Source organism: Acinonyx jubatus, chromosome C2 (genome assembly GCF_027475565.1).
Source record: "Acinonyx jubatus isolate Ajub_Pintada_27869175 chromosome C2, VMU_Ajub_asm_v1.0, whole genome shotgun sequence".
Taxonomy (NCBI): Eukaryota; Metazoa; Chordata; class Mammalia; order Carnivora; family Felidae; genus Acinonyx; species Acinonyx jubatus.
Window position 1 is genome coordinate 76,285,222 of NC_069384.1, and position 16,284 is coordinate 76,301,505.

Consider the following 16,284-nt stretch of genomic DNA (forward strand, 5'->3'; position numbering starts at 1 on the left):
TTCCCACCTGTGACAGGTCTCCAGGCAAAATGACTATTTTAAGGTGTAATTACAAATTTTGTCTGATGTGTATACTACTCTCATATCACTAAATTTAGTTTTTATAGTGGAGAATAAATGAGATTTGGCTCATTTGACAATGAATTAACACAATCAGGAGGCAAATAGTCAATCATAGACACTGGCAATGAATACCATACAGAAAATTTACATTCCTGTCCTAGTTTGTCACTCACTGATATATTAGAATTATAAATTGAGCAAAACTTTCAGAAAGTGTCTAAATTATTTATACATGAAAATAACCACAATTAAAAATATACTTCGATTTGGTGCACTTGGGTGGCTCAGTTGGTTAAACATCCGACTCTTGATCTCAGCTCAGGTCATGATCTCATAGTTTGTGAGTTCAAGCCCCTCTGTCAGCACAGAGCCCGCTTGGAATTCTCTCTCAACCTCTCTCTCTCTCTCATTGCCCTCTCCTCCCCACCTCAAAAATAAATAAACATTTGAAATATATATATATATATATATATATATATATATATATATATACTTAGATTCAATAAACCCATCTTTCCCAAAGTTGCCTGATTATAAACATCACCTCTCAGTAAAAATACAGGTTCTGTGTCTCTTCCACAAACCTACTGAATGAAAATCTTTATGGGACGAGTCTAAGAATCAGTATGTTTCATTGTTCCATGCCTGTCACCAGGCAAATGTGCACTAGTGCAGTGCTTCTAAGACTTTAATGTGCACCTGAATCATCCGGGAATATTGTTAAAATGTAGATCCTGACTCAGAATAGGGGTTAGCTTAATAGCCTCCTTTTATCAAGCTCCCATGTGATGCTGATGTTGCTGGTGCATGGACCACTTTTAAGTACAAAGAGTGGACCTACACTGTCCAGTTACAGGAGACACAGCTACACGTAGCTATCGGACGCTTGAAATGCAACTGGTCTGAACTGGGATATGCTGTAAATTTAAAACACAACACATGCCAAATTTTGACATTTTGACCACAAACAATAAGATTAAAATATCACCATCAGCTTTTAAATATTAATTATATGCTAAAATAATAGTATTTTGAGTATATTGGGTTAAATAAGGTATATTATTAAAATAATTTTCACTTTCTTTTTACTTTTCCTACTGTGACCACTAGAAAATATTAAATTACATGTGTGGCTTGCATTATATTTCTATTTGGACAGGCTAACCTAGACTAAACACATATTGAGCCAAGGAAACAAAATAATATACATTAGAAAGATTTTCAATAGTAAGGGCCGAAACAAAAGATAGTTAGATTAAATCTCCCAGTTATTCTAGCTTTTATCAAGTCAACATGCTTTCTGAAAAGGACAGTTGAAGGTATTTACATCAAACGTTCATTACTCACCTAAAATGGTTTCATCTGTTCCAAAATGAGCCCGGTAAAATAAGACCATCTCCAGCCAGTAAACGTGGTAAACAACAATGAGGATCACTACCAGCAGCACTGTGGCTCCAAAACCACATGCTAATTCCACTGTGTATCTTGGAGCTATCAATGGAGGGAACAACAGAGAAACAATTGATTTTTACGTGGTGATCACGCTGGCCTGTCATCCTGCAAATAGTTGGGTAAGCTAAGCAGCTGAGCCATGCTCCTGACTTGTATGTGTGAACAAGCAGAGATAACGTGATAGGGATTAAGCACTAGGTTTTAATGCCAGACTGTGTCATAGTTCTCTTTTTGTTTCCAGCACCTGACACAGGCGTTCTTAACCATTAGGTGACTTGAGGGGACTTTGATGTTACATAAATTAATACACATTAATGGCATATAAAGGGTATATTGTATTCATTTTAGCATCGGGCAGGATTTAGAAGGTCATGTCATTCAGTGCACAATCTGATAAGTGAATCTCCTTAAAAATATTTTTGAAAAGTGTGATTCCATCTTCCATTTGTCCATTTTGGGGATGGACTCCTTATTACTACCTAGACAAGACCATGAAACTGATAGAATTTTAATTGCTGGAGGAGCAGTTGGATTGAGTGAAAATCTTAATGTGTTTCCATTAGTCTTAATTCCATTTTCTTTTCAGTGCCATTTGGAAGAAATTTAATTACCTTTCCTATAAATTCAGAAAAAAGCCTCAAAAATCTTATTTTCACTGGGCAGAAACAGAGGAATCTACCAAATGCTAAGTATGCTTGGCTTTGAAAGTATCTCTCAGGTTTATAGTTCTAGGATACACATTCTGAAGATTAACTTGTAATATCCAGGCATGGACAGATTCCCACCTAATCTGTTTACTTTTATATGATAGGCGTTTTAGCAGTTTCTTTGGAATTATCAGAAATAGAATAAGATGATTCCTGACTTCCTAGAAACTAGATACGTATTAATTCAGCCCTGTAAACAAGGTCTATTATGACGAAACCACCAGCCACTCGTCTCATTTATCATGGCCTTTTCTTCAAAAACATCAGGAAGATTTAGCTCTATGTCTTTGCTCATGCTGGGACTTCTGGCGAGAATAATGCTTTCTCTTTCTTTAGTTTTCAAGCCCATGCTCCAATGTCATTATTTCGTATAGGCTTTCCTAGAATAAAACTTGTCTTGCACCTGACATCTGCCTGGCAGCAATTTCAACTCTTCTCAATGTTTATAATTGTATTAGAGCATTTGTGTTATATTTTAATTTGTCTACAAGCTTGATTCTCTACTCTCTCTTGCTTCCCACTAAACTATACTTTTGTTGTCTTCTAGGTAAAGACTATGTCTTCTTCATCCATCCTATCCCTAAAACACAGAGGATCTCAATGAACGTTTCCTGATATAACACCATATACTTCTGGGATATTTAAAAGAAATCTAGTCCTCCAATATCAGCAACTTCATTTGGTTGCCTTATTAGCTTGTGATAATGAAGCCTAAGTGTTTGAAGAGGGAATAGAATAGTTGGATCTGAAACACAAGTGGCTTAAATTGTGTATTAGTTGACTTGACAATTACTTATTACCATGTATTATTTGCCAGATGCTGTTGGGGACACGATGGTGGATAAGTCCAAAAGGATTTCTGCCTTCTTAGAGTTAACATTCTAATGCAAGGAAATAAATAATAAGACAACTAATGTTAGGTAGTGATCAGTGCTATAAAGCAAATAAACTAGGGTAATGTGACAGAGGTGACTGAGAGGCTGGGCTGGGCAGGAGAGGTGTATCAGGTCAGGTAGTGAGAAAAGGCTTCTTTGATCGCCTGAACATTGTGTTAAGTGCTTGCCAAGGTGAGGCACAGAGGAATTTTGTTCAAAGCTGGGACTGTTATCCAGGCTCCCTGATTCCAAAGTCCAGAGATCTTTGGAGATCTCTGCCATGAAGTTTAATTATTGATCATATACTAGTGGAAAAATCCCTTTTAAAACAGGTATCTATCCTACTGGGGAAATGGTAAGCAGCCTGGAGCTGAGCCTGAAGTTCTCTAATTAAAGGGCAGATCTTAGAGTTTTAAGTTCATTATCCTAAACTCGGGATGCTTATCCTATCTCAGAGATAGTATGGAACTCTGCAGTGCAGAATTATTACCAGTTATTCTTGTTCTCATTCCATGAATAATGATGTTTAAAATAAGAAAACTCCATCATCAAATGTCAAAAGCTATGTCGGTGCAGTTGTTGAGAATTTGCTAAGATCAATTTGGGTAGCTGGCATGAAAATTGCTGTGTCCTTGGTATTTCTGAGCACACGTTATGTTAACAGCACACTGGGGTAATTCCCATTGTCATCTTCATTATTTGCTCAGTTATTCTTGCTCCTCTGGCTGGACATTTTGTAATTGTGAAAAAAAAAGAGGTCAGTGAATGCACTTACCTGAAATGGATTCAGAAATATATATATATATATGTATATCAATAGATATCTTGCCTAATGATCAAGAGGTCAATTACCTTCATGAATTTCCCTCTGCCACATTTATTTTACTACTGCTTCTTTTCTTTCTTTCTTTTATTTTTTGTGGGGATTTTTAATTTGGTTTTGGGTCACTGAATTACATGTGTCATATTTATAGATCGCATTTTGTGGGGCCATATTGATGATATCAAGAAATTCCTCATGCTATTTAACTAATTGAACTCTTAAGATAAATAATCCACAGGGCTGAATTTCTAAATAGCTTAAACCACATGCAGGAAATGTTCTAAAAAGCTTTCCTATAAAGCTTTGCTGGCTTGCAGGGAAAGGGTGACCCTCAGCCCACATTTTCTGTCTGCCCCAGCTGGACCTCTGATGTTTTGGCATAAAGATTTTACTGTGATGCAATCCCAGACAAAAGGGTTCCCAATCAGGAAAGAGTGATGCAATTTGACCAAACTGGACTTCTAAACCATGTCTCTCTTTGATCTCACTTATAATTGATTTAGGATATTGCCAAATTTAGCCACTTGCTCTGCTGTTACTCCCTGAATCAGAATTCCCTTCACTCCTTTTGCAGTTCTACAGTAATAACAGGTTCCAAAGCTCACATTTCCAGCTACCGCCCTGAGTTAAACTAATCCAGGACTTTAGCTCCAGTCTTTTACCCTGTTTCAAGCTCTTGATCTACAATTTTGTTTCTCCTTGGAAACCTAACTTATTATTTTTCTCTTTATTAGTTGGGGCCTTGCTATCCACTGAGTCTCCCAGCCCAACAGCTTCTTGGACTCCCAGGTATTCCCTGCCACAGAACCTGTGTGTTCTTTGCTAAACTGCTGAGACTTCTTGATAATTTTGGGAACCATGTAATGACAATTTCCCTGAATTACAAACTATTAGAATGCTTTGTCTATATGATAGTAAACCAGAGACGTATAACTGAATTAACTTGCAGACCTGCTTTGTTTGACTACCATAGTGTGGTGAAATTTGTGCATTTGGCCTTAGAGAAGCAATTGACACTGGGATAGCCTCCTCTCCATAATATTTACAATGACAGTTTTTTCTAAGGTGGATAAGTGGCAGTTGATCTGTGTGTGATCTGTGGGAGAAAGGACACAACAACGCTGAGCCCCACCATCACCCTAGTTTTTTTGCCTGAAGGCACTTTTAGACTGTGGCATAGAAAGGGGAAAACCAAAAAGAAGTACAGTCATCACAGTGAGCTAAGGAGACAGAAATCAGAATTCAGAACTACTGACTTAGGGTGAATTTACAAGCCTGGGCAAAGAGGGAAGAAAACTGTGTAGAAAAAGAGCTCTATAAATCTGCAAGGGGTGACCTCAAGTCTTTGGAAAAATATAAAGCTTTGCATTGGCCGATGACACTTCACAAGATAAGGCAAAGAACAGTTACTAGTGAAAGAAAAACTACCAGGAAGGGGACAACTGCTAGGAAACTGGGAATTGAACAACTGTAGGTGCGCATGCAGGACTGGGACACTTAAGACTGGAGTGAAGAAGCTTTGGGTAGCTCCCCATGTGTTAAGCAGAGACCCCAGTCTAGATAAATCCAATCTGGCCTTAAAGAAAAGGCTATTTTTTTCAGATGTAAGGTCCTGCAAAGATAAGGAGGACTCTTAAAAAAAAAAAAAAAAGCTGTTAGACAAGTAAATTAACTACCTGTGAGAAAAAAGACAACACTCACTTTAAAAAGTCAGACACTCAATGATGCGGCATACATAACGGCCAGCATATGATTAAAAAACAAAACAATAAAAAGCAAGAAAAGACCCATAATCACAAGAAAAATCAGCCAATAAAAAAAGAAACAGAATCAAAATTGACAAATACGATGGAATTAGCAAATTAGCACTTAAAATGAGTATTATCAATATTCCTGTTGAATTAAAAAAAAGATGACAAAACAGAGGAATGTAGGGGAAAGGAAGGAGAAATAGAAAAACAAACAAGGAGGCAAACCATAAGAGATTCTTCAATACAGAGAACAAACTGAAGGTTACTAGAGGGGAGGTGGGTGGGGGATGGGCTAAATGGGTGATGGGTATTCAGAAGGGCACTTGTTGGGATGAGCACTGAGTGTTGTATGTAGGTGATGAATCACTAAATTCCTCTCCTGAAACCAATACTACACTGTATATTAACTCACTTAAACTTAAATAAGATCTTGGAAGAAAAAAAAAAAAAAGAACAACTAAAAAATACCAATAGGGGTATTTTTATGGAGAAATGGAAATCCAAACACTGAAAAATACAATTCTGAAATTTAAAATTCTGCAGATTAAACATCAAAAATAAATGATTAGTGGAAACTAGAAACTACCCAAATTGAAACACAGGAAAGGATAAAATAAAAATGAGAATCTCAGTCATCTATGGGACAACCCCAAGTGGTCTATACTAAATTTAACAGAGCTATTAGAAGAAAAGGAAAGAATGAATGAATGAAAAAGTGAGCAAAACATATTTAAAGAAATAATGGCTAAATTTTTCAAATTAAATTAAAAACATAAACTTATGGAACCAAGAAGTTTAGAAAAATTTTTTAAATGTTTATCTTTGAGAGAGAGAGAGAGGAGACGGAGAGAGAGAGAGAGAGAGGGAGAATGTGAGCGGGGAGGGGCAGAGAGAGAGAAAGACAGACATAGAATCTCAAGCAGGCTACAGGCTATGAGCTGTCAGCACAGAGCCCAACATGGGGCTCAAACTCAAGAACTGCAAGATCATGACCTGAGCCAAAGTCAGACACTTAAATGACTGAGCCACACAGGTGCTGCAGAACCAAGGCGTTTAAAGAACCCTAATTAAGATGCATTCAAATAAAACCACACCAAGAATTTGTTAAATTTCAATAGATACTCATTATATAGATATAGAAGATTACTCTCTCACACAGATAAAAGCCAGCTACAAAAAAACACCTATAAATAACATCATATTTAACACATAAAAACTGAATGCATGTCCTCTAAGATAAGAAAAATGCAAGTATGGTCACTCTGATAACTTCCACTGTTCATGGTACTGGAGGTGCAAGAGAGTGATAGAGGAAGAAAGAAGTCAAAGGCATAAAGTTTGGAAAGGAAGGAGTAAAAGTATGTTTATATCTTGTAAACATGATCAAGTGTATAGAAAATGCTAAGGAACCTAAAAAACAAAATAAACAGAAACCCTATTTAATCAGTGAATTTGGAAGTCAGAATACCAAGATCAATGCATAAAAATCAATGAACTCATTTCTATTTCCCATCAATGAGCAACTGAAAAGTGAAATTTTCAAAATACCATTACAATAGCAACACAAAACATTTAGGGTTAAATTTAACATGTGTGTAAGACCTGTACACATAAAACCAAAAATTAAAAAAAAAAAGCAGAGAAAAATCAATGATAACTAAATAAATTGAAAAGCATATAATGTTCATGGATTGGAAATCTCAATACTGTTAAGATTTCAATTCCCTCCAAATTGGTTTACAAATTTAATACAATTCTAATCAAATCCCAGCAGGCTCTAACGTAGAAATTCACAAGATAATACTAAAATCTATAGAAAAATATTGTTTTCAGAAATAGGTCAACACTTTGAAAAGAAAAAAGGAGGAAGGCAACAGTTTCTGACTTCATCACTTACGGTGTGGAGCTTGATTGGGATTCTCTCCCTCCCTCCCTATCTCTCTCTCTCTCTCTCTCTCTCTCTCTCTCAGTCCCTCCCCAGCTTACAGGCATAGTGCTCTCTCTCTCTCAAAATAAATAAGTAAAAACATTTTTTTAAAAAGGAAGACTTTAAAAATAAGTGCTCAACATCATTAGTATCTGAAATGCAAATTAAAAAATATAGTGTGATACCAGTACCCATTTACTAGCATGGCTAAAATTGAAAACTCTGATAACTTCAAAAGGTGGTAAGAATTTATGTAGAACATGGGAATTTATATTCATTTCTAGTGGAAGTATAAAATAGTACAACCTCTTTGGAAATAGTTTTTTTCAGTTTCTCATAAAGTTCAACACACATCTAGCCTTAGCTCCCACCTGTCTCCTCTATAAAACAACTGCATGTTTAACATGTTTACGTTAGCTGTGTCTCCTTTAATACTTTGCTTTAACCGACTAGATGAAATTGTGCCATCCAAAGAGCTATTAGGTCCAAAGACCTATCCAAGTAAATTCTTATTTGGAGCCCTTCCTGTCATCTTTTTGATGAAAGACATAGAATGCTTTGTCAACGAATCCAGAAGGATCCTTATGTATAATGTATTAATATGAGCTCAGGTATCACCACTGAATTGCAGCATTACCTGGTCCAGAACAGAAGCCAAGTAACAAACACACACCTCTGGTACCACGAGATGTACGCAGACCAGACTAGATTATCTGTAATACTGATGTAATATCAGCACAGATCTTCCAGTCTAGTGGACATACTTGTCCTTTCACATCCCTGATACCATTCATACATAACCATTCAGAGCATGGCTTTTTGTGGACAGGAGCTACTCATGTACCTCTGGCAGGCCGACTTCTGCATCACTCCTAGACTAAACATGATTTTAATTGACTGTTTAATCCTCTCTGACAATAAGTAATTAATTTATGTTATCCCCTATAATTATTTCCCAAAATGCTTGCTTCAGAAAACGAGTCCCACAAAATGCTGCATTCTCCAGGAATCTGAAGTCAAATATATTTGAAAAATATATTTGCCTCCTATATTCCAACTCCCTGCAGATATTCATACCAAATGTTAACACATGAAAGACTCTCAGGGGCCCTTGACTAAAGTAACTTGATTGATTTTGTTTAATCTAGAGTTTAAAGATACTTTATGTATTATAAAAGCCTTTGTCAAATAACACCTGTGGAAATAAGTAGACTTAACATTTGTTGAGCATTTAATATATTTGTATAAAAGCGAGTAATTGTGCTGAGTGCTTTAAACAACCTTATAAGAGAGTGGTATCATCTGCCTAGTTTAAATATAAAGAAATGGAAGGTCAGAGAGGTTAAGTGATTTTTTTCAAGGTTACAGAGTTAGGATGCTCAGAAACCAGGATTCCAACACAGGCCCTCTGAGTTTAGAGTACAAATATTGAATTGCAGTACTATAAAGAGTCCCAGTAGTGTTCTTAGGAACGAACTTTGGGAAACCGCCTTATATTATCTGGTTGAGTCTTGTTGTTTTGCACTGGCTTCTGAGGAGCTGAAGCAATGAACTATCCAGAACCAATCCACTAAGACTTAAGTGCCATATATACTCCAGGACTTTGCTTTTTACTTTCTAGATTGTAATGGAATGTTAAGGTGAAATTTGTTTTTGCATCAGCTTTAAAAAAAGGTTTAAATCCCATTGCAAAATGTAAGAATTATGTATTAACTTCTTTTTTGTTGTTTTTTTACTTTTTGGTATACATATTATAGGAGACTAGAATCCGCGATGATTCTGAATGACATGACTGCACATGTGATGAATCATCATGATCTTTCTCTAGATCACTGAAAAACATTCTTGAAGGCATTAATTGTCTGAGGTTCTGTGTTAGGTGAGAGACCCAAAGATAATTTTAAACACACTCTGTTTCAGTAGCAACAGCTCACACAAAAGAGCTTTATCATTTTTATTTATTATAGAAGAAATTAGTAATAGCAACATAGAAATCCTTTTACATATTTTAAGTCATTGTTTAAATAATTTTCATTTTAGCAATTGTGGCTAGTGGTATATTATAAACCTGCTTGAATGTTGTTACATAACATTTAAAATGATCATTTTAAAATTATATTTTTGAGAAGAAATATTTTATATCTTACTTAACTACGTGAATATAATTAGATGGTTGCTATTTATAATGTTTCATTATTATAGATAATGCTTCTAAGAATAGTGATGGGTACATAATTCTCTTTCTGTTATTTGTGCAGGAAAAATTCCAAAAGTATTAAGTCATATGATATGGTCATTTTTATGACCCTTGAACTCTGCCATCAATGGTTTCTAAAAGGGTCTTTACAATTCACCACAATATGTAACTCTACCAGTTTTATTATATCCTTGGTAGTTTTAAATATTTTATTTTTCATTTTTCATGACTGTATTGATATAAAATTATACCTCCTTTTAATAATCATATGGATTTTTTAAGCCACACTTGGGCACTAAGTTACTAAGAGTATAAGAATTAATATTTTGAGTGTCTTCACATAGATGGATATTTTCTTTCAAGATTTTTCAATCCATCTCTGATTCCTTACTATATGCCAGATGTGCTAGGTGCTGGAGCACTGTCTTCTCAATTTTTCTTTTTTTCCTTATTCACCACAATGTTACGTTTGGAGTTCACAAACTCATCTGCTGAGTGCATCCATTACCTTTCTGTTTCACCTTGGCTGGTTTGTCAACCTCCCCTTTGGCATTTCTAGCATGACAGACATAGTTGCGCTTGAGATCCTCAGCAGTAACTTTTTTGATGCTCAAAACCTGAGTTCTCGTTTCATCTTCTGTTGTAGTGAAACTTATACTAGAAATAGGGGAAAGAAAATCAAAGCATGAGCAAGGCTGCAGGGCCATGTGCTGTGTGTGAATCAGACAAGTAGACAACCACAGAGCCCCTAGATGAAGGCAGACAGAATGCCCATAGGCTGTGTTGCCCGTGATCCAATGGTTACAAAGAAAGAATAACTTCTAGATTCCAATAACATTCTTTTTTTTTAAAGTTTGTCTACTTATTTTGAGAAAGAGAGAGGGAAAGAGAAAGAGAGGGAGAGAGAGAGAGAGAGAGAGAGAGAGAGAGAGAGAGAGAGAGAATGCATGAGAGTGGGAGAGGGGCAGAGAGAGAGAGGGAGAGAAGGAATCTCAAGCATGGAGCCCAACACAGGGCTGGATCCCACAAACCATGAGATCATGACCTGAGCTGCAACCAAGAGTTGGATGCTTACCTGATTAAGCCACCCAGGTGCCCCTCCAATAGCAGTCCTTACATTTTATACCACACACAATCCCAGTATCTAGATCAAACCTCTTCGTTGGTAACACATTATAGCTTTCTCTTCAAAGCAAAATGTCTCCTTACAAACTTATGAGACAGGATTCTGTATCAGAGTAGAAAGAAGCTTCTGAGGCCAGATCCATTTGGGGTTTGATCCAATCTCTGTCACTTACTGGCTATATACTTTCAGGACAGTAAGTAATCTTTCAAAGTCTTGCGTTCCTTCTTTGAAAGAGGTAAATAGCAATGCCTACACAGTGTATTACATGTATTAACTTACTCAAGAACCGTGAGGATTGAGTATGTCAATGCGTAAGTATCAGAACAACGCTAAATAAATATACATATAGGCTATTATTACCATACACAGCAATAGTTCATATGTTTGAATTCAGGGATTCCCAAAGCTTGAGTTTTGAACACAGGTAGAATATTTTAGTCAAAATGCTGAAAGCCCATGGGTTCAATCTTAACATATTAAAGGAAGAAAATTCTCAAAGCAAGTAAGCTTTATGAAAAATAAATACCTCTGAATCTCCATGTCGGAGATCAAGTGCTTTGGGTCCAAGATCAAGATCTAAAATCCCTGGGAACTACTTGCTATGAAGAGAAAACAAAATCTCTCTCCTATGGCTGACATCCAGGTTCTCCTTCCAATAAGGCTTACCATCAGTCGTGAGAACTTGGTCAAAGCTTATGATGAGTTTAGCCTAAACTCAACTGCACTGCTCCACCAGGAACACTGAGTTGTGCTGAAATCGCAGCAAGGAGGAACATCATGATTTTCATATCATTCATTCATTATTATTATTATGAGGATAGAAAGCACAATGTTCAGAATTCCTGAAATGATCAGTACTCTCCCTTTGTGCCTCCAGCTACATCTTTAATCGGTTCCTTCTGAAAAAACTGCTCTAATTTCAGGAGGCTCCTTCTGTACCTTTAAATATGCTCTGCTTCTCTAACATCCAGCCATTGCACATGATGTTCCTCTTACCAGGAACATTCTTTCTATTTCTTTACCTGGTTTATTTCTACTCATCCTTCAAATCTTTATGTAGGTACTATACCATCTGAGAAGCACTGCCTAATCCTCCAAAATGGACTGGACTCCTTAACTGAAGCTTCTGATAACCTCTAATACTTTCCAATCACTACATTTATCACAATTATTGAAATTTCTGCTCTATCACTCTTACTCTGATAAAATCTACTCAGTTAGGGACTAAGTATCTTGCATAGCACCTGCTGTAATGTAGACATTTTGTAACTTCTGCACAAAGTCTGACTTTACTACTAGGAAAGACATATCTTTTGATTTCTAGAAGTTCAAGTAGCCAAAGATCTATTTGCACATCACGTTAAGGCCTGAGGTTTTAGAACTACTTTGTCATGTAGTTGGTCAGCTGCTGATTTTTATTTATTATTGTTCTGAACCAATTGTTATCTTGCAATTGTCTGCTTCATTTCCAGAAGAATCTTTTTTCAAAGACCCGTATTTTCCTTCCTGCCAACCCTATGTCCTTAAAAAAAATTATATTTATCTAGAATTAAAATGAGGGTGCCTGGGGGGCTTAGTCTGACTTTGGCTCAGGTCATGATGAGTTTGAGCTCCACATCAGGCTTTCTGCTGTCAGCTTAGAGCCTGCTTTGGATCCTCAGTCTCCCTCTCTCTTTGTCCCTCCCCCACTCATGCTCTCTCTCTAAAACACAAACATTAAAACAAAAAAAAAAGATAAATAAAATGACTCAGCTTGTTAAAAATAAAATTTAAAGAATGTATTTAGTCAGTATTTTAAAAAATGATTATCAATTATAAAGGTGACATGCATGCTATGTGAGATAAGAATGAGGAGGAAGAAGAAAGGAAATGTATGCTTATTGCAAGACAAGAAACACACAATTTAGCTGAGGCACAAATACAGAGGCCTAGACTCCAGACTTGAGAAAGAAAAGAACAGGGCCACACTGACCAGCTTACACGTATCCAGGGCCCTATATTGTAGTTTTTCATGCATGTGGGCTACACATCCCATCTCCTCTGAAGGGAGAATCATGAATGTGTGATTATCAGAAGGTATCTGGGTCTTGAATTGCAAATCCAGGAATTCTGCTTTGGAATGCAGCCACTAAAGACTTGAAAATCTTGCTGATTTTTGGTAATGATGGGGAAAAGTCAGGGTTGTTACTTTCAATGATTAGTATATACCCAAGGGCATTAGACTGAGGACAAATGTTGGTCACCCCTTGTCTGAGCCAACAGTACCTTTCATTGACAGTTACATCAATATTGGTGTCGTCCGGCTTTTTTCCATCAATGGTCCACCAAACCTCATTGCGGGCATCTTTCAGGAAAGTAAAATAGACTGTACAAGGGATGAGTAGCTCCTCACCTAAAATAACAAGTTAACCCATCAGGGTGTACCCTTCACATGGCAATAATGGTTCCACTCTGATTAATCAGAAGCTATAAAAGTATACTTAAAACTCTACTTCTAAGTACTTTTCAAGTGGCCTGTCACAGTAATGTACCATACTTCATTACAAAATAAACAAACCAAGAAAAAAGGTGGAGCAGCTTTATACCAAATTTCCAGAATGACCATCTTTTTATACAATCCATGTATATTCTACTATAACAGTATTTGTTCAAAGAGGCTCTGTCAACATACTTGGAGCCCTAAACTTCCATGGACTACTCTTATCCTTTACTTCCCTCATAAACAGTGACTGAGGAGAGGTTCTCCAGATTGTTGGAACTTGGCCCAGAAAATACAGGTTAATGCCAATGCTGAGAGGCAGGTCAGGTCCGGCTATAAGGGTGCAGTCAATAAGTTTAAATATCATTTACATATATATTTATATATAGTGAATATTATGTAGTTAATATATATAGTGAATATTTATATATTTATAAATATTAGTATTTATGAATAACATTCTCTGCTATCTTTCCAAGATGGAACATGAGGTCAGGGGGATCCGGAGGCAGAAAATGATAATAATTAGACAAAGAGCAGCAGCATACTTACTAAGACCTTTATATAATTTGCTGTGATAAATATTTATATTTATTAGTGGTCTCATTTAATTTTAATAAGATACTATGGGGTATTTTTAAAATTCACCTTTTATAGATGTGCAAACTAATGCTTAAAGATGTTAAATGCCATTCTTGGTGAAATTGTTAATAAGTGGCAGACCAGAATTTGACCCAGAATGACTTCCACTCCAGCTTACCCAGGGCAGCTCTGTTCTATGCCTACTTTCCTAGTTAGCTATTGATATCAGCTGCTTTCACTCTCAGAAAGTGTGCAGGTTGAGATGACAAATTATATTGTCATCCAAATTTGAACTCAGGTATGTCTCACTGAGTGGTCCTACTCCATCCCTTCCTCTAAGATGCATGGTTCTTACGCCTTCCCCTTCAGTTTCTATATTAATATGCAGGAAGGAAACATGAACATAGATTTTGCAATCATACGGTAGGTAGAGGTAGATGAAACACACTAGATCATTCGTAAGGGTTCACCTGAGAGCAGGAAGAATGTACATATTACTATACAAAGCCACTGAGAATTCTGGGAAATGTGGTCCATTTGGGGTTGGCGGACCTCTTAGTGTGTTCTTTGTTTGTTTGTTTTACAGGCAGCTCACTATTTGAAACTTTATCTTAATTTTAGGAGGGCATAATTGTTTTCTACCTACATTTGATCACGACCTCTGCTATCTTTAGTAGATTTTAAAAATATGTTCTTTTATACCTTTCATTGGGTTTGAAGGGAATTTATTGTAAAGGATACAATATAGAAACTCTTAAAATTTTCTATGGTTTTCAGTTTAACTGTGGGAGGCTTTGAGCCAGAAGAATAACAAATTATGCCTTATTCGGTTGGTCACAGAAGATTTTTGTCCAGAATGGAAAATTATGAAAACTAAAAGGAGCCCCAGACAGCCACAGGAAGCACCCAATAGTGTTCTGATCAAGCTGTATGAGGTCTACCAGTTGTTATCCGTTAAATTCATAGTCTTCCTTTGATCTCCTGCCCTCGCCCCTCTGAGGTGGAGTAAAAGCTTAAAGGAAGTCTTGTGCTCATGTTGCAGTCTTGGAAAACACAAGGCCTGTGCAAGCTAATGTGTGCATCACACAGAAATCACTAATCAGGAGAGGGGAGCCACTGCAGAGGACGAAGGGAGCAGCTGCGGAGAGAGAAGCCGAGAATCCCAGAGACACCCAAGAGATGGACGGAGGAGCTAATCCCCAGAGCTGCCTTCGTTTCTGACACCATTTCAAGTTTCACTTCATGTTGTTTCCCTACAATAGCCCTCTATTCTCATACTTTAACTTAAGTGACATTTTATTCCTTGTAATTAAGAGAATCTAACTGAAATTAAGAGGCACAGCTATAATTACCTGGTTCTTTCTCGTAGACTACAAGATCATTGGGTGAATAGATCTGAGGAGGCAATGCGTCTTTTGGAGAGCCTATGTTCGAGAGGAAGAGACAAAAGGGAGATGATGTTAAATCATGTAGCCCTTATCTCTCATAACCCATTTCCAAGATTTGCTCTTTTGTAAACTTTTGTCCAACTTCCTGGCACCATTTGGCAATTCTTCCTGACAGGGCCAATAACTCAATGTACAGTAAATTACAACACTTCATTCATTTAAAACAAACAAAGAGACATACATAAAATATTAAGTAGCTTCCATGTTTCAGGATAGAAGATTTAACCAGTGTTTTTGCTTTCCAAAGCTTACATGAAATATACTTCTAATAGTATAAGATAAATTGCTTTCATGTCTTACTCAATTGTTTCTTTTCTACATATTTCTCCAGAACATGCTTGAGTGTCTAGTATGGGACTTGGCTAAATAAGTAAATATTAAGTAAACAAATATGTAAATGGAAAATTCAAAATCACATTTATGAAGCCAGCACACAAGTCTACCTGATGTCTGTGTCAGTTGACTGTTAATTCGTAGGATTGCTGCTCTTTATAACATTCTATATTTCTAAATTGAAAGAAAAATACCCCCACGGGGTTTTACAGTGTCATGTTTAAGAGTAAAGTCTTCAAAGATTTAACAACCAGGGTTCTTATCCTTAGTTGGTCATGTACTAACCATATGACTCTGGGTTGTTACTTAATCTTTCAAAAGCTAATTTTCCTCACCTCTAAAAGGAGGATAATTAAACTCACTGCACAGGTTCATTATAAGAATTAAATTAAATCATGCATATTAAATTAAGTAATGCATATTAAAGCATCCTATTGGTATATAATAAGTACTCAATACTTCACAGCTTTAAAAAACAAACTTGTATTTTGCTTGAAGGTTAGATAAGAAAGAACCACACC

The 16,284-nt window shown here is 36.5% G+C and overlaps 1 protein-coding gene across 5 annotated transcripts in view; it reads right to left on the reverse strand.

Moving 5' to 3' along the window:
• Window positions 1-16,284, reverse strand: part of IL1RAP (interleukin 1 receptor accessory protein) — a 137,812-nt gene that overhangs the window by 16,896 nt on the left and 104,632 nt on the right. For all 5 annotated transcript variants that reach the window (XR_003420755.2, XR_003420756.2, XM_027061189.2 and 2 more), the window contains exons 6-9: window positions 15,335-15,406; window positions 13,187-13,313; window positions 10,304-10,452; window positions 1,411-1,554 (exon numbers count right to left, since the gene is read on the reverse strand). Coding sequence is in view for 3 of the 5 variants with exons in the window: in XM_027061189.2 (XP_026916990.2) it covers window positions 1,411-1,554; window positions 10,304-10,452; window positions 13,187-13,313; window positions 15,335-15,406 (492 nt within the window). In the remaining 2 variants the exon portion in view is untranslated. The remainder of the gene's footprint in view (window positions 1-1,410; window positions 1,555-10,303; window positions 10,453-13,186; window positions 13,314-15,334; window positions 15,407-16,284) is intronic.